General features: G+C 45.5%; 1 protein-coding gene across 1 annotated transcript; it reads right to left on the bottom strand.

Annotated features, from left to right (window-relative positions):
• Window positions 1–14,132: 14,132 nt before the first annotated feature.
• Window positions 14,133–23,541, bottom strand: MMP10 (matrix metallopeptidase 10). The gene is made up of 10 exons (XM_077769952.1): window positions 23,405–23,541; window positions 22,551–22,795; window positions 22,308–22,456; window positions 22,081–22,206; window positions 20,715–20,879; window positions 20,387–20,531; window positions 18,876–19,009; window positions 16,316–16,475; window positions 15,527–15,630; window positions 14,133–14,460 (listed from the first exon to the last, which is right to left on the bottom strand). The coding sequence occupies exons 1-10, from the start codon at window positions 23,507–23,509 to the stop codon at window positions 14,360–14,362; spliced, it is 1,434 nt and encodes a 477-aa protein (XP_077626078.1). The 5' UTR covers window positions 23,510–23,541; the 3' UTR covers window positions 14,133–14,359.
• Window positions 23,542–23,742: the final 201 nt, after the last annotated feature.

The raw sequence follows: 23,742 nt of genomic DNA, 5'->3' as shown, positions 1-23,742 counted from the left end.
AGCAGTATTTCCTGGGACGAGTGGGAAGAGAGGCTGTGCTTTTCCAGCCAAGGTGAAGCAGGAGCTCCCTGCTCATGCGCGGCGATGCTTCCTGGGGTGCGGAGATGGTCACCTCTGCTCTGGTGCTTCCGGCCAGGGATCCCCTGGCCCACTCCGAGCCACAGTGACAGGACAGGAGACCCCAGGTGAATTCAGGAAACCACAACAGTGGTTTAATAAGGCTCCTATAGTAAGAAATCTAGGGGTTATTTGGTAAAATGCTTTGCGACTCATTTTTAAAATTGCTGTACACTTTGCTCAAGCAAAACCCTGGGTGTGTCCCCCACACTGATGGCAGTGAGGTGGAGGGCAGTGGTCGTGGGCCCCTCCTCTCCCCTCTTCCCTGGCTCTAGGCCCTAGGATGGTGGCTTGCCCTGTAGGGCTCTAGCATGTGGGCACATCCATTGACCACTGACTTTTTCCTTAAAGAGTCAAATAACCTCCATCTGTTCTTGTTTTTGGTTTTCCTCATGAAGACAGAGTGGAAGCTCTCACACTGTGCCTCTTCCCACACGCACTTTCCATATTGAAGTCAACTGTAGAATGTTCTTCTGTGCTCAGAAATTCAGCTTAACTTGGTTCTGTTTCAAATTTTGAGTTCATTTTGAGGATGAGCTCATATCCTTTTTTAAAGCCATTGTTGCCAATGGTCTGTGATCAGAAGCATTCGTCATTTGATGTGTCTTAAGGAAGCTCTCATGATAGACAACCATTCTCATGTGATAACCGAAAGCAGGTGTGCACCCACTGTGTGCCACATGCACGCTCTGAGGCTTCGTGTGCTTTGTGCATTCAGCCATGTCGGACTCAGCAGGTAGGACGTGAAGGCTGACTCGTTTATAAAATAGTAGGAGGTTGATGCCCAAAGAGGTTGCGTAACTCCCCCAGGACGCAGCCCAGGCGAGACGTGCAGATGCTGCTGAGCCCGGCCACATGGTGCCAGAGCCCCGAATCTTCATGGAGCTCGAGCGCCCCCAGGCCTGCACAGGTGCCCACATTCCGGTGGGCTCACTCCTAAATGACAGTCACCCTCACGAAGAATAGACTCGGCACGGTTACCCGCGCGTTCCTGTGAGGGTACGGCAGACCTTCCCGTGGCGCCCCAGGTCTGGTGCCACCTGCCCACACCCACCGGTCCTCACCAGGTCTGTGCTGCACGTGGCGTCGTTTCAGGTTTTGCCATTGAAGCCTCCATCTGGACGAAATGAAATCACACTCGCTATGTGATGCCATGGGGGCAGGGCAGGAGGGCGAAATAAAAATACATGCAATCTGTAACCAGAAGGATGTAGTTCAAGTTTTGTATCAACACCTGATCAGCTCTGTGACTTGAGGAGGTTCCCACCACAGTGGTACCAGAAAGCTCGGGGTTCCAATGTACGCCCCAACCCTTCTCCTCGCCTTGGCTGGGACGATGTGTGGCATCCCGGGCTTCACCGGATGGTGACAGTAAACACAGCCTCTCTAGCGCCCCTCTGCTTGGCCCCGGGACGGCCACTCCTTCCCAGAATACTAGGTGCTGTGGTGCTTGGGCAGCCCTCGGGCACAGAATTTGTCTGCTCTGCACTGTCCGCCTGAATTCAAATGCCCAAGCGTTGCCACGGATTGGCTTTTGTGAGTGGAGCACTTTACATTTTGTTGAACTAGATAAGACTTCTTATCACCCTTTTCTCAAACAAGGTAAGAATTATTATCTGCATTTCATGACTTTGTTTTTCCCCAAGAGGAGAGCCTGTGCAGTGGTCACGCAAGCCTTAACAGGAGACACTAATACCTGGGACAGGAGCCCGGAAGAGGAAGGAGCTGAGAACCCTCCCAGCTCCGACTGGTGCTCCGTGTGGGCTGTCCCACAAGGTGCCTCTCTAAGGCCACGACTCGTCTTTCACTGACAGCTGCCACCAGTGCTGGGGACCCTGATTGCTACTGTTGGCCAAAACGGGGCAGACTGGGGCGATTCTGCTGTGTCCTGGGGCTGGAAGACTGCACTGTGACTCTTGGCAAAGAAAGCAAATGCACCTTCCGCTGGCAGCACAAGATGGCGAGAGGGCCTCCTCACCTAACTGCAGGCGGGCCAGCCAAGCCCTCCGGGCTTTGACCTTGGCACCCCCACTGGCCTGCCTGGGCCAGTCGTGGGGAGAACCGTGCTGAGTCGGGTTACAGGGAGGCCGCATCCTTGCTGTCTCATGGTGCCGCCTCACCCTGGTGTGCGTGCAGCAAGAATCCCCAGGTCGGTCTGGCTGGAATCTCCCCCGAACCCTGGTGTGTCCCTGTGGTAACTCTCCGTCCACCGACCCCACACGTGGATCTTCCACCGCGCACGCCCACTTTCCCACGCTGGATGCGAATCGAGCCTGGTTCCACCCTCGGTGTCTTTCCGGTATTGTAACCGCCCTCAGAGAGAACCTGAACCACCAGCCAGCTCTGGTTTTCCAGAAGGAGGGAGGAGGGCCACATGGTGGCACTTGGGCTCCCAGGCTGGGCTCCCACACGAGGCCCACATTTCATGGGGAGGCAGCGGTCCCTGGGCTGCTGGCTTCTGGGACCCTGGAAACTTGCCTTGGTTGCCATGAAAGGTCCCTGGTGACTTAGCTGCGTCACAGCGCAGATGAGATGGACTGAGAGGACTGTAGCCCCTTCAAGTCTCCCCCACTTTCCTATCTTAGTGGGAACCCCGAGCCTCCTTCCACCCTCTATAGTCCCTACCGTCGGGGACATTCCCCGGAGAGCAGCAGGCTCTGTGGCCCTGAGGGCGGCCGCATGAGGCCACACGGCAAGGCTGGCTGCCTGGCCGCACCTGCATGGGCAGCGTCACGGATCATGCTGTCGCGGCTTCACTGGCCATCGATCTCTTTCCCGTGGAATCTCTCCCCTTCCTCCCCTCCCCTGTGATCCTAAAAGAAACTTCCTGGAACCACACCTCCCTTCCAGCTGCAGCTTTGTGTCCCGTCCTCACACTGTGTGTGGTTGTTTGCAAGGACGGTTTGCACTCACACCCGCCGTGGCCCGGTCGGGCCCTTTGGAGGAGACGACCTGCAAGTGTGGGCGGAACGAAGGAGCCGATGCTTCAGGTTCAATTATCTGCCAAAACGCTTCACTGGAGGATTAGATTCAGTGTGTTTCACTCTCCTTGGGGCAAGTAATTATTTAAAATACGCCAGTGAGAGTGTGAGTGGCTGTTGAGTAAATGTTTGGAGCGAAGGTCATTTGCTTCAGCGCTGACTCCACGCTTTATTCGTGTGCGGCCAGGAACGTTTCCTGGCGGGTGTAACTTATGAAATAATCAGGAAGGTGTTCCGAGTTACGTACCAGTAATGAGGGCGCCGCCCTCGCACGAGCCAGCCTCCTCCAGCAGGTGTGGCTCTTCCGCAGGAGAAGCTTCAGGGGGAACCAGCCAGGACCTGGCACATCGCTCCCCACGGGGGGCAGGAGGCTTGAGATGTGCGGCGATGCCCGGGACGTCTCTGTGGGCTCCTAGTCATGCTGCAATCCAGGCTGTGACTGCTGTAATGTGTGTTGATTTCCTGCCTTCAGATCCCTTTTCTGTGAATCCGTTTCAGATTATGAAACCGATTACGTCCTGTTTTGCTGAATTTGCCTCTGCTTCGGAACAAGGAATTTTCACATGATGCGTTGTTGTTTTATTTGTCTAGGTTACTCATGCCTCAGTCCTCATTTATTATGAGGCCAACTAGTTTGATCTATTGCTTTTTGTCAATTAGTCAACTCTTGGTCAAATGGGCACTGGATGAAAAGAACAACGCTACACACCCATGTAGCTTCACACCTTTTACATGGGCTTAACTTAGTCTTCACAGCACTTCTCCAGAGCACTTGGGGTGGCTGTTGTTAGCCCTATCTGCTAGACAAGGAAACTAGGTCCTCACAATAGTTTAGGGGAGGGGCGTGAGATTGCACAGCCACCATGTGGCTGGGAAGGGGCTGCGACCCAGGTCTTTGGACCACAAGACAGGCAACCAGGCTCTAAGTACATATGAGGGAATAATGCAGACCTCTTGGCTTTTAAGTGAGTTACTGAGAGAAGACAGTTAGAAGTATAGTTGGATGGATAGATAGACAGACAGATTGTTATTAAATATTGATTCACAGGGCTTCCAACTAAACAATCATGTGATTTTATTTAATTTTATTGACACAGACCGAGAAGTATGCTTTGTATTCTGTGACGAGGGAGAACCCACTGGTGTTACTTTTGTTCTACTATACAGATGACTGAAAGGTCAGATCTCTTTTGAGCTCATTAAATCAGCACAATGTTGAGTGTTTGGCCCAGAATTTGCTCAGTGCATAATGCTGGCAGATGGAGTCTACGCTTTGAGGGAATCCATTTAGTGTACCTCTAATTGAGGCACGAGATGTCAACAAGCCCACAGGAGCAAGTGCAGACCATAAAGTACAATATTTGAAAATTGCAATGTCTCCCAAATCAGGATGCACGGTTTCCCTCATGTGGGCACCAGGCTCCTGCAGAGAGATTTCTGCAATCCACCTGTTACTTCAGCTCAGCTGCGTTGTTTTGGCACCAAATTCCTAGAGGATATCTGTGCAGTGGCGAGGCAGGACACTCCCCACACATCTTCAAGTGGTGAGGAATTGGGACTTAGATGGCCCTCCTCAGGGTGAGACGTGGCTGAGATTTAGGCCCAGGGTGAATAGATTTCAAAGTCAGTGTTCTTTCTGGCTTTCATTCTTTGCTCCCTGAGGTGACATGACTGTTGCGCACGTGGGAGGGTGCAGGTGGCGCTTTGATACCTTCCAAGCAGCATGTTTGAGGAAGCCCAGCTGAGAGTCAGCAGGCCCACGTTTGAATCCCAGCCCTGCCCCTTGAAAACTGAGCCCATGGACAAGCTTCTTAGCTTCTATGATGCTCAATTATAAAGAAGGAAATTATAGTGCTTCTCCCTCCAGATTATTAAAAGCAAACTTATATTAATGAATCCTCTGTCAGCTGTTTTGAGGAAAGTATAATGACTATTATTTCCCTGATAGATTTCCGCTATAATCAGGAATTACAAAGGTCGAGTGTTGCTCATAAAGCATCTCCCCACCATCAAAAGAGAGAATATAAACTAAAGTAATGAAAACATAGGACAAGTTTGATACAACCCCTAAGGGACTGAGACTTTACGTAGCTTCACTGAAAATCTGAATAATTTCATGATCATGGGTTCATGGGATGTTAGATGGAAGGTGGCCCGTTACAGTGAAAGGATTAATTTCACTTAACATCATATTCTCCAGCTGCATCCACATCGTTGCAGACAGCAAGATCTCATTCTTTTGTATGGCCAAGTAATATTCCACTGTGTATACAACACATCTTCTTTATCCCTTTATCAGTCGATGGACACTAAGGTTGCTTCCACAGTTTGGCTGTTGTTGATAGCACTGCTGTAAACATTAGGGTGCATGTAACCCTTTGAATTACGATTTTTGCATGTTTTGGGTAAATACCCAGTAGTGTCATTCCTGGATCACAGGGTATTTGTATTTTTGACTTTTTGAGGAAACTTCATACTGTTTACCACTGTGGCTGCACCAGGCTGCATTCCCGTCAATAGTGCACAACTATACTCAAACAAAAATAAATAAATAAACTGGAAGGATTAAGATTTTGGTGAGAGGCAGAGAGGAGCATGAATCCTGACTGTCTTCTTTCCTAGGCTGCTTCCTTTGCTGGAGAACAGGGGAACAGAGATAAGAATAATAATATCTCCCTAAAAGGTTTTTAGGAGAGTCAAGCTGAATAATGTGTGTGATATGTGTATCAGACCCTGTCACACTGAGACACATTGCTCGGTGAGTACTGATGTTTTCCGGAATTGAAAGATGTGTGTTAAAAAATAACCCAGTGAAACCCTCTCACACAACAAAAGGGAAAACTGATCTGGAAGTGATTCAAGGGATGGTTGAGATCATTCCAGGTAGATTTCAGCCTCTTAAAGGAAATGTGACTCTTAAAGAAATTGTTTAATTGTCTTCAGCAAAACAAAGCAAAGAGGAAATACTTTTAGCTGTATCCACTTTATAGACTGTGCATTGAATCATCTCGTTTGTGAGTTTGGGAGCCTTGCCCAAGAAACAGCCATGTGATCAGGAATTCTTCTCATCACCAGCACCACCAGAAGTGGAACGCAATACTAAGAATAATTGCCAAAATAGCATGTTTCCAAGAGAGATAAACCATGCCCTGAGTCACATGTCTTGCGTAATCAAATCTGTGGTTTAGCTAATGACAGTGCAACGCTGCCCCTCTAATCTTTTCAGGAAAGCTTGCTGATACAATCATTTACAAATCAGGTTCAGGCATCATCAACTGATCTGTCACTTATCAAGTCCATACTCCAGGGAAGATTCTCCCCCAAACAGCTTGGTGTCCTACTGACTTTGCAGGGATCAAGTTTGTACGAATCCTTAAGTACCTATGTGTCAGATAAACAGTGGCCTCCAATTTTTAGCATTCCAGCTCCCCTCCACCCCAGCCTTTGAGAGATCAGGTCTGTGTCCTTGATCTTGAATTCCATGGTGGCTGTGGCCATTAGAATAACACAGAAATGGTGCAGTGCCTTAAGAGATTGGCAGCCTTCACTTTCTGTCCGAGAACACTTGCTTTTGGAGCCCTGAGCGTCTGTGTGCAAATTTGTCTTTGCTGAGGCCCCGTGTCCTGGGGGAGTCCAGGCCAAACAGGCAGAGAGGCTGCATGGTGCAGAATCTGGCTACTTCTGCCCTTCCAGGCAGGCACCAGGCAAGTGAGTGTACATGTGTGCAGTGACCCCAGCCCCAGTAATCATCTGAGCACAAGCATGTACGAGCCTGAGCAAGCCCTGGGGAGCTGCAAATCAACCCACGCAACCATGAGGGATTGTCGTTCTAAGATCCTAAGGTTTAGAGTGTGTTTATGTTTATACAGCAACAAACGACCGTAGGATGTCCCTTGATTACATCTTTCAGAGGCCAGGCCATTCCTTCCCCCTGCACACTTACTAAAATAGTGTGTGTCCACTAGGTTACTGAAGAAATGCAATAGGCATGTAGGGTAGTCTGGTGTGCTTCCTAGATGAGTACCTTCTGTTTCAGGTTAAGTTTTGCTTGCTTAAAAAAGTGGATTTGGTGCCATGATTGAATGATTATTGAAGGAACAAATGAATGAATGTGGCAAATGAATGAATCTTAAAAAACATAAGGTAAGGTCAGACATGAACTCTGTAGAGACTTTTAACTCATCTGTTTTATATATTAAGATGGGTTATTGGGTTATCATATAGAATGGTATATTGGGGTAGAGAAGTTTGCACCCTGATATGGGACAAATATGAGGCAGGAAGTTACAGTGGAGTGGGGGGGAGTATTTTGGGAGCCCCTGGGCATGAGGTGTGTAACACAGGTGGGAGAACAGAGCTGAGGCCTGGAGAACAAGGGAGACACGTGTGTGGAGAGGCTTCCTGCTTTGTTTGAGCTTCTGCTGTTGTTTTTAATATATGTTTTTAATCGAGTCCATCACACTGGACTAAAGTGGATGTCTTGTCAGTAAGCAGAAGACTTGCACAGCACCCAGTAATAAGCACTTAGAAGGGATAGAGAGGGAGACTTAGCTTCCCATCTCTTCTTCCAGCTCTTTCCCCAGCTCTCCAGTTCCAGTCGCCAGGGTCCCGCCGTCTCTATCAGAATGCTTGCCTTGGCGTTAGCAAGTGGGGGTCTTGAAGATTCAACACTGACAATTCGGCCAGGTGCACGGGTGATTTCCGGACCTGGCTCTCGAGAGCCTGAATGCTGGCTCCACCTGGGAAGTGCTCTCGGCAGGAGAGTCCCGAGCTCCCCGTGTCCGTGATGCACGTCTTCACTTGCAAACTGCAGGTCAGCGCTGCTCAGAGTGTCCTTTGTGCCGGTGAGCTGCTGGCCACCCTCCTGTCGAAAGTTCAGGAAAGGAGAATGAGTGTCTGGAAGTTCCGGCAGCTCGATGGCGTCTTGTGGCTGTTGAATCAAGTGGTTTAAACATTGGGCCCTCTCAAAATCTGCCTCACTTCATTTTCCTAGTAATTCCTTTTCAGTGCATTTTACAAGAATATTGGTGTGTAATTTGTTGAAAGTTTAAGAAACTGGTCCGTTACCGCAAGTGTTGTGAGAAGCACTGCTTCGGAGCATGAGGTCCGAATGCCGCCCAGTCTCCTTGCTCCCTCCCTGGGCCACCGCCCTCTTCTTGGCTTGTAGATCTCTGTTCTTTGGCTTCCACGTGGATGTCTGCTCCTTTCTGTGGCCTCCAGTGACCCTTCAGTGTTGGATGGTGGGATGGAGCCCCTTTGAGGTGGCCTTGCAGCTCCGTGTGCCTCTCCATCTGGGCTGGCACCCTCGGGACCAGATCAGCCAGACGGCTCACTTCCCCATCCGCCTCTGGAAGCGTAGACTCGTGTCTGGAGCGCTCTGCACCCTGTGTCCCTGGCACGGCGCCTACTTTGCAGCAGACCCTCGCTGAGCATCTGTTAAGTGAGGGCATGAACGAGTGCAGGACAAGGCAGAACTGCCACCCAGCCTCCAGGAACACGCTTCCTGCAAGCACCTCCTTACCCGCTTTGAGAGCAATCGGGGCTGGCTTCACAGGCGGACCAGCTCGACTCTCCTTGTTCCTGGCATGTGAGCCATAAAGACCTCATGCCAGGTTTTCTGTCTCACCCTAGGGCTGGGATGACACCGCTGCCCAGGCTGCTCTCTCCTCTCTGCTCCGCAGGTTGCCTCGTAGGTGGCCTGGCCCCTTATAAGCTCCTCATGTGGTCTGTATGATGTCATCCCAACCCCTTCCTTCTCCACTCACGATGCCTCTCCTTCTCTCCACCAGTTCAGACTTCTCCTTCTTTGCTCTGCTCGTGACTGGATCACCTTTGTGCGTGTCAGAAATGGTTCACACATCCTGGACCTCTACCATGTCATCTTTTCTCTTCTCTCCGTCTCTCCCTGTCTTCTCTTGTCTGTCTCACTGTCTCTCATCTCTCTCGCTCCCCCCTCTCTGTTTTGCTCTGACTCGAACATTTTTCTCTACAAGTATATTTAACACATGTACCCTCATAATTGTAAAAAGCAAGAGAGAGACACTATAACTCAAACACATCAACCTTGTCATCATTCACGATTTCCTTAATGACTGAAAACACAGTGTGAGAGTGCCGTCTGGTGCCTGATAAGGGGATGAGTAAAAAATGCAGGGAGAGAAAGAGAAAGATACCCCAAATCAAACAAGGGCATCATTGACCAATTTTCCCTACTTCAAAAATTTGCCTTGAAGCTCCCCCTAGACACAGTCACATGTCTATGTCAAGGATATCATCACCAGGTTGCGAGCTCCAAAAGGGGGCAAGATGTTTTTGCCTCCAGACCTTCTTTAGCAGAACTGGATTTTGACCTGAATTATCTGGATGATTGCTACATACCTGTGACCTCACCTACTGTGTTAGATATGTATGGCTGATTTTAAATTTACCACAAACGTGGTGGATTAAAACATTATTTATTTGAGTTTGTTATTTTAGCTTCCGTGGCCGTGGTGTAGCTGGGTTCTTCATAAAATCCAAAGGTAGTGGCTGGATTGCATTCTCATCTGCAGACAAGGGAAAATCTGCTTCCAAGCTTACTCAGGTTGTATTCACTTCCTTCCTTTTCTGTCTCATTACACCATCCTATGGCCACTTCTTGACGAGTTCCAGCTTGTTCACAGCCCCAACATTACTTGGTCTCCCCAAAGCTAGAATCCTTTCCTGTAGGTGAGGGTATATTTTTTTAAAAAAATGTTTTATTTATTTTTGAGAGAGAGATAGAGACAGCATGAGCAGGGGAGGGTCAGAGAGAGAGGGAGACACAGAATCTGAAGCTCCAGGCTCTGAGCTAGTTGTCAGCACAGAGCCCGACGCGGGGCTCGAACCCACGAACCGTGAGATCATGAACTGAGCTGAAGTGGACTGAGCCACCCAGGAGCCCCTGAGGGTATCTTTTTTCTAACTGCCTGAAGTAAAACTGGCCAGAGGTCAGAATCACTTTCACCGCATGTCTCTCTGGGAATCCTCTTCAGCGGCTCATCAGTGCTGGGCTCGGGCCGACANAGGAGAGGAATCCTCATTAGCTGAGTCAAAGCTGACTGAGATTCCAAGATGAAAGTGTGAGAAGAAGGTGATGGGGCACCTGGGTGGCTCAGTTGATTGTGAGACTCTTGATCTCAGCTTGGGTCATGAACTCATGGTTTGTGAATTCAAGCCCCTCATAGGGCTTGTCTCTCTGTGTTGAGATTCTCTCTCCCTCTCTCCTTGCCCCTCCCTTGCTCATGTTCCCTCATTCTCCCTCTCTCAATCTCTCTCTCTCTCTTTCTCTTAAAATAAATAAATAAACTTAAAAAAAAAAAAGGAAGGTGGTGCTATTATCTGAACCAGGGAAGGCAGAAGGAACAAGTCTGGAAAGGCCACATATGTTAAGGGAACTATAGAAATGTAAGAGTCAAATATCTCCTGCCTCCAAGAATCTAAAGGGTTCCACTCAACGTTGCTGAGTCTAACATCTCTAAACGTGCAAAAAGGGCCATGAACCCAACACTTCTCTGCCAGTTCTGAGGGTGAGTCATAGCTTGTTTTGTCTCAGTGCTCATTGTCCTCACCTGGTTTTATCTCCCGAGGTCTGCAGAATCAGTAACACCCTGTCCGTATAGTGCAGCTGACTCAGAGAAGGATGATCTCAGTGAACTCTTGTGCCTTTAAAAGCAAAGACTTTAACTAGCACACGATGGAGACAAAGTTAAACTAGTTTGGGTTGACTTGAGGTTTGTGAATCTAGCCTCAAGAAGAGCGAGATGTGGAGCACCTGGGTGGCTCAGTCGGTTGAGCGTCTGACTTCAGCTCAGGTCATGGTCTCACGGTTTGTGAGTTTAAGTCCTGCATCCGGCTCTGTTCTGACAGCTGAGAGCCTGGAGCCTCTCTTCAGATTCTGTGTCTTCCCATCTCTCTGCCCCTCCCCTGCTCAAATTCTGTCTCTCTCTCTCTCTCTCAAAAATAAATAAAACAGTTATTTTAAAAAAAGAACAATAAGAAGAGCAAGATGTTTGAACCACCGAGTTCTGGAGTAGGATCTCGGCGAGACTGTTTAGCAGTTGTGGCTCACGGGAAAGTCTCTCCTTCTGAGTCGGAGTTCTACGATAGTTAGACATTACTATTTACTACCATTTTTATGAAGCCTAAATGGATTGCACATATAAAGCACCTTGTATGGGGCCTGTGGATTGAAGTTCCACTTTTTCTTTACCCCTCAACCAAATGAAGGCATTCATTAGCCTGGAAGCATAAGAGAAAACAGTTTCTGGAGCACCGTCTTTGCCAAAATCTCCCCGAATTGTGCACGCTTTCTACTTTCTCACCCCATGTCATTCTTGGTGGAGAACGTCAGTGTCATTGTCTCTACATCAAGTGTTCCCTCACTCGCACACTGGCTGTGTCATGATGAGGTTGGGGCCAGGCTCCCCGACCTTCGAGGTCTGAGCCGGTCCCGGGTATGGGGTCCTCTCTCCTTCCCGCAGTGGTGGACTCGGTGCGGTGGCCCATGAGGCACAGTTCACGGAGAGAAGATCATATGGACAGAGATAACAGATGGAGGAATCTGGTCTGAAGGGCACAGCTGTCATTCTGAGTGTGGAGCCCAAACAGCGGCAGACACAAGTCTCATACCACAACCGGAAACAGCTCTAACACCTACCAATCTGTCTACACCCAAACCACCCCAGGACACTGTGGCCACATTTCCACCGCCATGCTCACAGCCGCGCTGCATGGAGTAAGTGCATAGGAGAGACGCATGGATGACGGGAGCAGTGCTCACAGCTGGGAAGCTGGGAAGCTGTGGGGGGAGAAACTTTATACTAAATAAATAGTGCTTTCTTCCTTTGGACTTTGGGCCATTTGTGTGTACTTCCAATTCAAAGAGTCTAATGTCAAATACTTGAAGAAAAAATGGAAATGTTCCTTTTTTTGAACAAAACAATTCCTTGTGGTTATGATTTGTGGTTAATTACTAAGTATTTCCGACTTCCCTCAGGCATGTGACAGGATGTCACGTGTGGATCTATGGCGTTTGATGAGGCACAGTGAACTTCCTTTGGCCAATGACATGCAGACAGAAGGATGTTTGTTATATCTGCACAGAGTTGGGAGTTGGCGTGAAACAGCAACGATGCTTTCCCTCTGCATAGTGACGGACATAGCTCGAGAGGGTGGCCATTCCGTCTGCTGGGTCTGGAAGGGGGACAGCTTGGAGTAGAAATCCCACCAGGACACCTTGGTTGGCTTTTAGCTTTAACCCGCAGAAAGTTGGGAGCTGCTCATGAGCACAGCATCAGCTGGTCTAGCCTGAGACCAGGGCCATGTGCTTTTGTCCCTCACCACCATCTCCTCCCTGCAACCCTCTGAGCATCCCCACCTGTCCCCACAACTTCACAGATACCCCATTTCCCACAGCGTCATCTGCTCTGTGTCAGGCTCCACACTTTTTCATCAAATGGCCTATTGATGCCTTTACTTGGTTATCTCACAGCAATTTCTAAATTTGGAAAGTTAGATAATTCTTCCTCACTGTTAACTATGTCTCACAAAACTGCTTCCCTCCCAATGCCCCTCAGCTACCCTGGAGCCGCTGCTACTCCCAGTACTCATGCTGGGACCCCAGCGGTTACTCTGAACACCTTCTTTGCCCTCAGAACTAGCCCGCTGCTGAATCGGATGATGTTAAGATACAGCTCACATCCATCACGTGTCCCAGTATCCCGTCATCTCCTTTAATGTGTTGTCCAGTTTGCAACATGACTTCCTTCCAATTCTCTCCAGCTAGAGAGCTCACTCAATATACACACTGGCTTGTGTCACTTTTCCGCTTAAAAACTCCTTCAGCAAATCCATAATGCACTTAAAATACAATACAGATCTTTAATATGTTGAACATGATTGGATCCTTCCTATCTGTCTGGTACCTTCTTACTCCACTGCTACCCTCCAGCATACTACTCAGGCGCCTACCTTCTTTCAGCTCCATGAACATGGCAAGATTCTTTCACCTCTGAGCCTTGACATTACTGTGTATTTTCTCTTCCTAGAATGCTGGATCTCCTTCCACTGTTGGCCTGGCCAGTGGAATTTACATTATTTTTTCTTCTTTCTTGTCCCAGAGAGACATTTTCGAACAACCAGGCTTTAGCTGGTAGCTCCATCCTACCCCTAACATTATTCTCCCTTATCATTCTGTTATTTATTTAATAATATTTATATAATTTATAATTATATATTAATTTGGGTTCTTTTTCTTTGATTTTTTTATTCCCACTGGGCAGAACTCAAAGAAGTTGGGTCAAATGTGTTTTTCTCACTGTCCTACATGTACTCAAGACAGTGCCTGTCATGTAAGTCAGTCAATAAAAGAACGACCAAGTCACCATAGTGTACCTGGTAAGATGTGACACATATAACTTAGTGATGATAAACCCGTCATACAATTGGCGTGTCCACAGGAGCTATTATCGCTCAGGAGTCGCCAGCTACAAAATGGTCACAAGAGAATATTTCAATGAAAGAACGAGAAGGAGTTGAGAGATTTGGTCTCCAGGGCAGTCAGGGAGCACCAGTGAAATAACACTTGGGTTAAAAAATGGTGGCTGGATTTCAGATTAGTTTTGTTTCTGTGCCTCTGAATGATAGCACGTGCTAGATGATTTGCTAGGTTCTTAGGCTCCAATATTCTAGAATTCTATTTTCCAACGTTGTCCAGACCCAGTCATACTGGACAACTACTGACTAAGCTCTTTCTTCCCTGGACGTATAAAGAACGCTTACGATATCTGGGAGATGAAAATAAAGATCCCGTTGGTGGAGAGGATAGGAAAGGAAACATGGCAGCCATATGCCGCATCCCTGGAGCATGTGTTCCCAACACACTTACCAGCAGAACAGCTGATAAGTGCTCAGTCCACACTGTGGTTGTTATATTAAAAACAAATTATTCTAGAAAGAAGGAACAGGTCAAAAATAAAAATCTTTATTAAATAGCAAATAAAACACCCATGGACATACATTCTCTGACTAGTGCACATGGATGTTTCCCATTTCTAGTCAATGCAATCCAACCGCAAGTGAAGTGGTCCAGATAGATGCTCCATGACACGCGAAGGTGCCTGCAGAGCTCCTCCTCTTTGGCCACTGCACATGCAGGAAAAATTCATCCCTCTGACTTATAATAAATTGAGTGAATAATTATCAAATTCATTTAAAACGAATCTATGTCTTTCATTTCTCATTTAACAATATAACCAGCTATTACTCTTCAATATACGTGTCACCATCCTGGTATTTGGGTCAACTTCAAACTGTAATGGTCCGCTGAAGAAATAGAAAAATCCTGTAAACATAGATGAGGAAAATGATGAGACATTTTTCAAATAAATCAATTTTGCAACATGCAAATCTCAGAATAAGAGTGAACTAATAATGAATGGCATTTATTCAGCAGTTATTCTGTGCCAGCCCCTGTGCTGAGTGCTCACATGCTTTCTCTCCTCTATCTTTACCGAAAAAGCGTGAGATGTCACTAATGGGGATAAAAGTGAGAATTAGGGAGATTTTGCAATTTCCCCAAGGTAACATCTCTCATGAAAGATGGAGGGAGAACTCCATCTCACCTGACTTCAAAGCCAGTGCTCGACAACATTGGATTACACTACCTCCAGATTGATAAAATTCTATGGTATTTTAAATTCTCCCACTTCCCCCTCTAGGTCCTAAAGTGCAGCTTGGGAGGCAGTTGGACCCAAGAGAATCAGGCCAACAATACAAAGCACTGGAGGTCCATTTCTTTGTATGCACTAAGGACAAGACATCTTTGCAATAAGATCACATGCCCCATGAGCATTACGATTGTCGTGTCCTAGAATCTCCCTCCAAAATTGCTTCAGAACAAGCACACATGCTACCATCCCATCTACCCATGGCCAGGAACTGAATTTTGTCTATTTTGAGCATATGGGAAGACTACTATTCATTTACCAATGAATTACTCAATGTAGGCAACTGCAGACTTCAAAAGAAGGCCAGATAAGGCCCCTCGGGATGGGACGGGAGAGAACAGGTAAGAAGAGAAGAGAGGAGAATGACAGCTGGCCATCAGTAACCTGGCTCCTACTTGGTTCTGTTTTTATACCAAATAGTCACCTGAGATACCGGCTATGGTATGAGGAAGCACCCTTTCATTTTATGTGCAAGTATGAGACAGAGACTTGGAAATTATTCAGGAAAAATAAATGTAAGCTCAATTCACACAAACTGGAAAGTTACAATTTTCAAAAATTTAGAGTATAAAGGGTATAAGACTGAATCATTTGAAGATTATTTTGATTCCCCACATCATTTTGATTCCATAAAACACCCCTCAAGTGTTCCCACTGACAATGAAGTGGGTGCCATCTTACCAAATTCCTGCAATACAGCATCAACCTTTGGCTCAACTCCCGGAAAGTCGTCAACTATTAGTCTGGGGAAGCCTTGCTCCATGGACTGACTATTTTCATCAAACCTGTAGCAAGTGAAAGAAATAGAGCTCAACATTGTGCAGAGGCCCCGATACATACAATGGTAGGAAATAATGTTACTGCTCCAGTGTTGAATCCCAGATAATTGTCAAGCAGGGTAAAGAAGTGGTAAGCATTTTCAGTACGACAAAAATTTGCGACTTTCCTGGACTATAAGCTTAGTACATAAACCAGCATTTTCTCCAGAGGCCAGAATATCATGCTATTCCATGCAAGCTCCATTTATACGTCTGAGGTCAAGTTCTAAGCCTCGACACAGAGCCCAAGTGCGTTCCTGTCCTCCTGCCACAAATGCATGAGGACTGCATACACATAGGATGCAAAGTAAATTAATCATTTGGCAAAACAAACTCTGGTTTTCTATCACACTTGCCCTGTAGATGGTGTCTCTACAGTCTGATACAGCTGGGCTTCCTATTGTGCTTGCTGTCTGGACCTCAGCTGGCCTCTTATGATGTCTTCTGGTGTCTGGATCTATGACCCCAGGGACCAGCCATTCTGAGAGCCCTTTATCATATCTGAGAAGCGGGGTAACTCCAATTGTCTTCTTAATAATCAGGAAATTGGAGGTTAGACCAAGTTAGAGGGTGGGGCAGGGGGATATCCATAAAGAAAGAACAAAAGGTCCCTAATCAGGCTCTGCACAGAGTCATTCCAGCCGCGTCTTACCGCCAGTAACTGTCCTCTACAAAGAAGTATGTTTTCTTCTTTTCCTTATCAGAAACAGCGGCATCTATTTTCCCCACGGCTGGAGGAAAACCCAGGGTTTGGATGTCTTTTGGATAGCCTGCTTGTACCTCAGTTCCTCTGATGGCCCAGAAGTGATTTCCTATTGAAAAAAAAAAAAAAAAGCCAAGAAATTTGAATGAAGGCTTGTGGTTTTAGAGAAGATTATTTTCATTATTATCTATGAATAATAAATACAGTTGATAATTGCAGTGACTGGTTCTGGTTATTTCTTATAATCGCTGGTGACTTCTTAGTCTAAGTTTCTAACTAGAAACCCTCTTGTAACTGCACATCACAAAATCAGGTACTTTTGGATTTTTCTTGAGTCCCTCATGGTCACTAGTCCAGACTGTGCTTATTTTGAGTAATCTAGGAAGCCACCCAAATTTGAGTGTATCAGGATGCTGAACGCCAGTCTCTCTGCTTTTAGTTCATCACACCCCCTGTCACACCCTGAATCTGTCCCTCACATCACTGCCAGCGTAATTGACCTAAACCACCAGTGTGTCCTGCGTCCGTCTTGCCTCACCCCAACCGAATGACCTGTACCTGTCTGAGCAGCTCCCGATGGACTCTTTATGTAGATCATTCCTCCTCCTTGAAGACCTTTCCACTCTACACACTTGGCTCCTTTCTACACAGCAAAGTTCTCCTTCAACACTCATCCTGACCATCATCCCGCCCCATGATCTTTGCCGAGTCCTGGGTGCTGGGCCAGCACTGCTCCCCACGGCACCTGCCAGCCTCCCTGAATCCCAGCGCATTGTCAGCATCTGCCTCTCTGGAATAGCAGCCTCTTTCAGTGTTGACCTGCACCAATGAGCACCCTGCCTGGCACATCGCAAGGATAAATAAATGTCACATAAACTAATGGATGAAAACAATACTTCAGAGTTAAAGAATCTTTACAGCATCCAACTCAACTTCACATGATTTCATTTCCTTCTCATAAAGGTGAGATGGTCACAAATACCCAACTTTAAAAATCCCCACACAGTCTGACATTTACAAACTCTCCCAAATAACCTGAATCAAGGCAAAAATTAAAAATGGAAAATTTTTAAAAACTTAAAAATGAACATAATGAAACTACTACATATCAAAACTTGTAGGAATGGAGCAAAAGTTGAGATGAAAGGGATATTTTTAGGCATAAACGTTTATACTAGAAAAGAAGAAAGGGCTACAAGTACCAAACTGAAGTTATGAAAAACAGTAACACAATACATTCAAAAACAGCAAAAATGTGGGCAATAATGATGCGGATGGAAACTCATTAAATAGAAAATCAATATGCAATAGAGACGACTGACAACCTGAGAGTTAGTTCTTTGAGATGCAAATAAAATTATTAAATATCCTGTTAGCCAATGAGATGAGTAAAGAGAGAGGCACAAAGATTCAATATCAGGAAGGAGAAAGGGAACAAAACTTCAATAATAAGTAAAATAACAAAATACTCAGAAAGTTTCATCCCAGTCGATCTGAGAAGAGAGTGGACAAATTTCTACAAAGATATGTTAGCAACACTGACTCAAGCTCGGTGACTGAGCTCAATAGGAGCTCAAAGAGCATATTCACAGTGGAAGAGATTGAAACAGCCGTTGTAAAATATAAGAAAGGGCCAGAGAGTCCTGGCCGCCTGTTAGCGTGTCTCTCCCTGCACTGACATGGCCTTGTCCACCCCGCTCTGCCACACAGCCGTCCTCCTTGGCCCGTCCTCCCTGGCTCATCCCCCCCCCAGCAGAACCCTGGCTGTTCTTGGCCTCTGCTCTCCCACACAAGTTAGGGAACTGATTTGTCAAGTTCCATGAAAACTATTTTGGCATTTGAATGGAAAATTCCTTGTATCTATAGATAAGTTGACATTTTTACTATATTGACTATATATTTTCTACATCACATTATTACTATTTTCCTATTCATGAACATGGGGTAGCTTCTATTATTTAGGTATCGTTGAATTTTTTTGTAAGTAGCCTTCATGTACAGTGTGCAGAGCCCAAAATGGGGCTTGAACTCACGACCCTGAGATCAAGATCTGAGCTCAGGGGCACCTGGGTGGCTCAATCAGTTAAGCAGCTGACTTTGACTCAGGTCATGATCTCATAGTTCGTGGGTTCAAGCCCTGTGTCAGGCTCTGTGCTGACAGCTGGGAGCCTGGAGCCTGCTTTGGATTCTGTGTCTCCCTCTCTCTCTTCCCCTCCCCTGCTCTCTCTCTCCCTCTCTCTCAAAAATAAATAAACATTAAAAACCTTTATTTAAAATACAGCCTGAACTGAGATGAAGAGTTGGACATTTGACCACCCAGGTACCCCAGTATCATTGAATAATTTAAAGTAAAACTTATAATGTTCTTGTATACATCTGTCTAAGCATTGGCACTAGGTCTTGCAGTAATAAATCATACAAAATTTAACATAATGGAGAAAATTCATGTCGGAGAAATTTTGGCAATAGAATTTTTTTAAACAAATCAAAATTCTTATATGGTACTTGCCTTTGAACACAAAGACAGTATCCTTGTTATTAACTTCACAGGCGGCATCCAAGCCTGATGGTAGAGAGGGCCAAAATGTAGAAATCAAGTGAAATTCAGGTTCAGGGCTCCAGTGAGACCTACGCCAAAAATATCTGGAAAACATACAAATTAGTTACAATCGTCTTTCTCCTTTTGGTGTGTATATAAAAGAACATTCTCTCTTTCCATCAATGACAATTCAGAAGCCTGTTCTAGGCCATTTTCCTTCCTGTGATCCCAGGGTACTGAAGTCGATGGCAATATAATTATTTAGTTTAGTGTCCATTGAAGGGAAGAAGAATACTTCTCTACCTTCAAGTCTTCCAGCTGGACTAAGGATTAAATTTATGTGAGGTGGATTAACAGGAGAAAAAACCAAAGTTGTGTTACACGCCATGGAGGCCCAATCATGGAATCGAGACCCAGAGAAGTGACAGGCAGGCAGCTGTTGTGGTTTTGAGACAAAGAAACCATAAATCTGTGAGGCACTGACAGCAAGGAAAATTGAACTTTGGGACCTCTAATTAGTAAGGAGTCCTAAACAGACTTTGGGCTGGGGGAGCACATTAGTAAAAAGTAGCAAGAGTTGTTTACTTAGNCCCGTTTCTCCACATCCTCGCCAGCATCTAGAGTCCTCTGATTTGCTCATTTTAGCCACTCTGACTGGCGTGAGGTGGTATCTCAGTGTGGTTTTGATTTGTATTTCCCTGATGAGGAGGGACGCTGAGCATCGTTTCATGTGTCTGTTGCTGCATAGGCTGTCTCTTAAGTAACTTTTATTTAAGCCAGTTGTCAAGGTACACCACTCTAGAAGTCCATTAAATGGTATGTATATTATGCACTCATTAGGATTTTTTTTAAAAAATAAGATAATCACACACATTTTTGTTTGTATGTGAATAGAATATCTTTGTAAAGAGACAAAGGAAGTTGGTAGCAGTGGTTGAACATATGGTGAGAACTAAGGACTACATAGGTCACAGATGGGAGAGAGATTTTGCTTTTCACTCTGTGTCTTTTGGTGCTATTTAATATTGGGCTAGAAACATATATCACTTTTTCTCAGATTAGTTAATTTAAATAGTAGCATTTGTTAGCACACATAAAGGTACAGCTCTACTTCTAGAAGTAGAAGTTGCACGGTTTATAATATTTAAATGCACCAATGATTCATTCACTTGTTCGCCTTATGCACTGCATGTCCTGGGCCCATTCTAGGCCCCGGGGATCAAAGAGTGAACAACACAGAGAGAACCCCACGCCTTCACCCAGCTTACATTCTAGTGACCCAGAATCAGCTTTCGTACGTCTGTAAAAAAATGATACAGACTACTTTAAGGAGATGATAAAATGCATCAAGAACCAGATCTGAATGATTTTAAAATGTAAAGGAAATATTTTATGTAAATATTTCTGTCAAGTTTCTGTTTTCCTTTCTAAGCATTGTACATCAAAAGAATAGATAGGGAAATAGAATCTTCTGGTCTGACCTGTCTTTAAAGAACAGGATTTCTCCTCTCAGAGAGCTGATGGCGTCGAAGGACAGAGCAGGGTCGCACACGGCTGGTGTCCCAGGTTCTGGAGGCGCAGATTCCGTGGGCACCGCGGGGTCATCAGGGTGCACAGGGGGAGAGCCTAAAGGAAACAGATGCGGGGGTCAAACATAAGGAGAATGGGGTGCTTCCGTCAATTTCAGTGCTTTCCAAACACTCTCAGAGTGCGTTGAGCTGATTGCAAATGCTTTATGCAGCATTTTAAAGCTTTCCTGAAGACCATTACTGCAAAGCTCTGGTGCCTAATTTTTCCAGCATCACTCACCATACAGGGACTGGATGCCGTTCACATCATCTTGGGAAAGGTGGAAGCGGGTCAGGTCTGTGAGTGCGTTGTAGACGGGGAACATCAAAGCTGTGGGGTCATTCGAGTGAAAGAGACCCAGGGAATGGCCAAGTTCATGAGCAGCAACGAGGAATAAATAGACTCCTATTTGAAAAACGATAAATGTTCAGAATCAAACAGTTGTTTGTTCCATAAACACACGTGTATGAACATGTCAGGGGTATGGGTGATCCTTGGGACCACGTGTCACTGTCCTCCCTATTTGTGGATTGGTTCATTGATTGGCATATTTCACACTTCATGGAAATATAATTATTTTTCAAGGTTGACTTGAAGTCAGTATAATAAGAGAGGGTTTCACCATATTCCTCCTCCCTCATTCTCTTTTCAGTCAGGAAAGCCTGGTCACTTTGCCTAAACTGACAGTGATAAATATTGTTTCCAAAATAATATTTTGGAGGTAGCAAGACTACATGTCAATACATATAACTCCTCATTATCTCTACAAATATGAAGTTGGTTATTGTTCAAGTTTAGTACCATGTGCCAGTTTTAACCTCAGTGCATATTAATCACAGAGTATTCACCGTATTCCTCACACTCTTACACAACAACACTAGTCATTTCCTGTAGCCTGACTTGTCCTTCCTCTTCTTCAAATGTAATCACATAATTTTTGATGGTTGTAAGAACCTCTACAATAGTCGGTGCCACTGGATAGGCACAGTTTCTAGCTTAGAATAAATATGTGTCTGATAACAGTTTTCTGCAGCACAAACACCGCTGATTTCAGCTTTTCTTTATATTATAAAAATTTTCTTGAAGTTAATACTAGAAATTATTTAACCAAGCCTCCAAGCAATTATGCAGAAAAGAATAGTCATTCAAATAAAGCGAGATCATTTCTCACAGCACATTTGTACCCTCAGCAAAGATGCTCTTTGCATTTGCACTGAACATTCCAACCAATCTTGAAAATAGCAATTCTTTAACTGTGTGTTTTCCAAACTTTAGAAGCCACTTGAAAAAAATAAATGTAGTTAATTTTGGTCATTGAGTTTGAACTTAGTGAAGTCTTTCAGAATTAATTTAGGGGGATAAAAAGGCTTCTAGTTTAGACATAGTTACATGTTTACTTAAACAGATGACCTAACAATTTCCTTTATTTTCTGTCATTTTCCTGATCTTCTATGAGAAAAGGAGGCAAATGGAAAGAAAAGAAGAATCCCAAGGGCACATTTTAGGTTGGAACTAATTCAGTGCAATTCATTCTACCCAATCAAACTCTTCTTGGATGGGTGTTGGATGTTATTCCTGAAATCATCCAGAGAGCTTGGGGCCGCACCTGATTTGTCCTCTCTCCACAGCTGGTCATCATTAAAGTGCACATCTCCATCTAAACCGGGGCCAGGTGGATAGGCATGAGCCAAAACGTTTCCTGATCCATTAAAAGGGAAGAAGTCTCCATGTGCTGGCAGAGAAAAAAAGATAATGGTAACTTAAGTGTTTAGGATTTCTTCATGCCCTTTTCCAATAAGCACCAGAAAAATGATACATGTAATTTTGTTTTACCTCCAACAACAAAAGAGATCATTATGTCAGCGTCTCCTTCATAAATCTTGGAGAAAGTAAGTGGAGTCACCTCTGCCCAGACTTTCAGAGCCTTCTCAATGGCAGACTCAACAGCCTCTCTTGGCAAATCTAGTGTATAATCCACAATTCTTTTAAGAGAAAAATTGAAGAAGATATTACTTTCTGCTGTGATAGCAACGTGTAAAATTGCAATGTGATGTGAGCACCCTTGGGACCCGTCACCTGTAGGTAAGGTGAGTTTTCCTCCACTTCGGCGTGCCAGGGAAGGTGGTGAACTGGCCGACGTCAGGAATGCCGCACCTGGGCTTGCGTATCATCGCCAGGGTGTCGGCGTCCGGCTTCCCCGTCACCTCCAACCCGAGGAACTTCTGCATTTCTCGGATTTTTTTAACGACAGGACCACTGTCCCTTCTTCTCACAAACTGTTTCACATCCTTGGCAAGGTTGTAGTAGTTCTCTAGGTATTGCTAATGGGATGTTAAGCAATAAAAAGCTTAAGTGAGTAATTTAAAAGATCAGACTAGCTTTATTGAACAGTTCATGAGTTAGTCAGCATTTAATCTAGGAAGTATGAAGGGCATATGTCCTCCTATAGAAAATGAACGGTTTTTAAAGGCGGGAAGGGGGCAGAGATTTACACTGTTAATATACACCTTGTTCAAGACATGAGGGGGATATTTTTTTTTCCTAAACAAGGTGAGTAACAATATAAACATTATTGCCTGAAATTATTTGAAAATCACAACGAACACATTCGTTATCCCTAATTATTTCAACCAAAGAAATTCTAAAGCCAGGGAAGTTTCAAGCACTTCCCAACTGTTCCTCCCATTTAGCGCCAAAGCAGCTGCTGGCGTGTTATCTACAACTGTGAGGAATTCTATTCCCTATTCCCTTCCTGCACCTTTCTTCCCTCTCTGCTCAAACACAGGGACAGCCCACCTTTAGCACTTACTGTGGCCCACGCTAACTGAGTCCAACACGGCGAATGCCAATCAGATCAGTCTGCTTTGTGTTGCCCTTTCGTTTCCACCCGGGACTGGCCAGTGGCTGCAGTGGCCGTCATCGTGACATACCTGGACAAGAGCAGTGCTGGAGTCCTCCCTCCTCTCTGCTCCAATCAGTGGATGAGCTGAGCAGCCTGGCAGACAAAACAGCACAAGGATGGCAAGATGCTTCATAGCTCAGGAAAAGATCTTTCTTGCCTGTTGGCTTTGGTGTCTGCCCTCCAGTGTACGTCCCCTCCTAGGGTGATGGTGCTTATATCCAGACAGCATGGTTCATGCCTGTGTTTTCTTTTTATCTGAATATCAAAAATAGTCATAAAAATTCAACGTAAAGCTGATTTGGTCTACATCAGAATTTCCTTTCCCTTCAACTTTTAAACTTGGGTAATTATTACTTTCCAAGAAAT

Source organism: Crocuta crocuta, unplaced genomic scaffold (assembly GCF_008692635.1).
Source record: "Crocuta crocuta isolate KB4526 unplaced genomic scaffold, BGI_CrCroc_1.0 scaffold80, whole genome shotgun sequence".
NCBI classification, from domain to species: domain Eukaryota; kingdom Metazoa; phylum Chordata; class Mammalia; order Carnivora; family Hyaenidae; genus Crocuta; species Crocuta crocuta.
Note: the sequence above shows the minus strand (reverse complement) of the source record. Positions and strands in the feature narration are given on the sequence as shown.

Excerpts from the sequence above, each read along its gene's own strand:
- MMP10 (XM_077769952.1), bottom strand. The coding sequence starts at position 23,509 with ATGAAGCATCTTGCCATCCTTGTGCTGTTTTGTCTGCCAGGCTGCTCA. Across the intron at positions 20,532-20,714 it reads CGGCATCCAGTCCCTGTATG|GCTCTCCCCCTGTGCACCCT; the intron begins GTGAGTGATGCT and ends TGTTTCCTTTAG. Across the intron at positions 14,461-15,526 it reads TGCTGTATTGCAGGAATTTG|GATTTTTCTATTTCTTCAGC; the intron begins GTAAGATGGCAC and ends CTATGTTTACAG.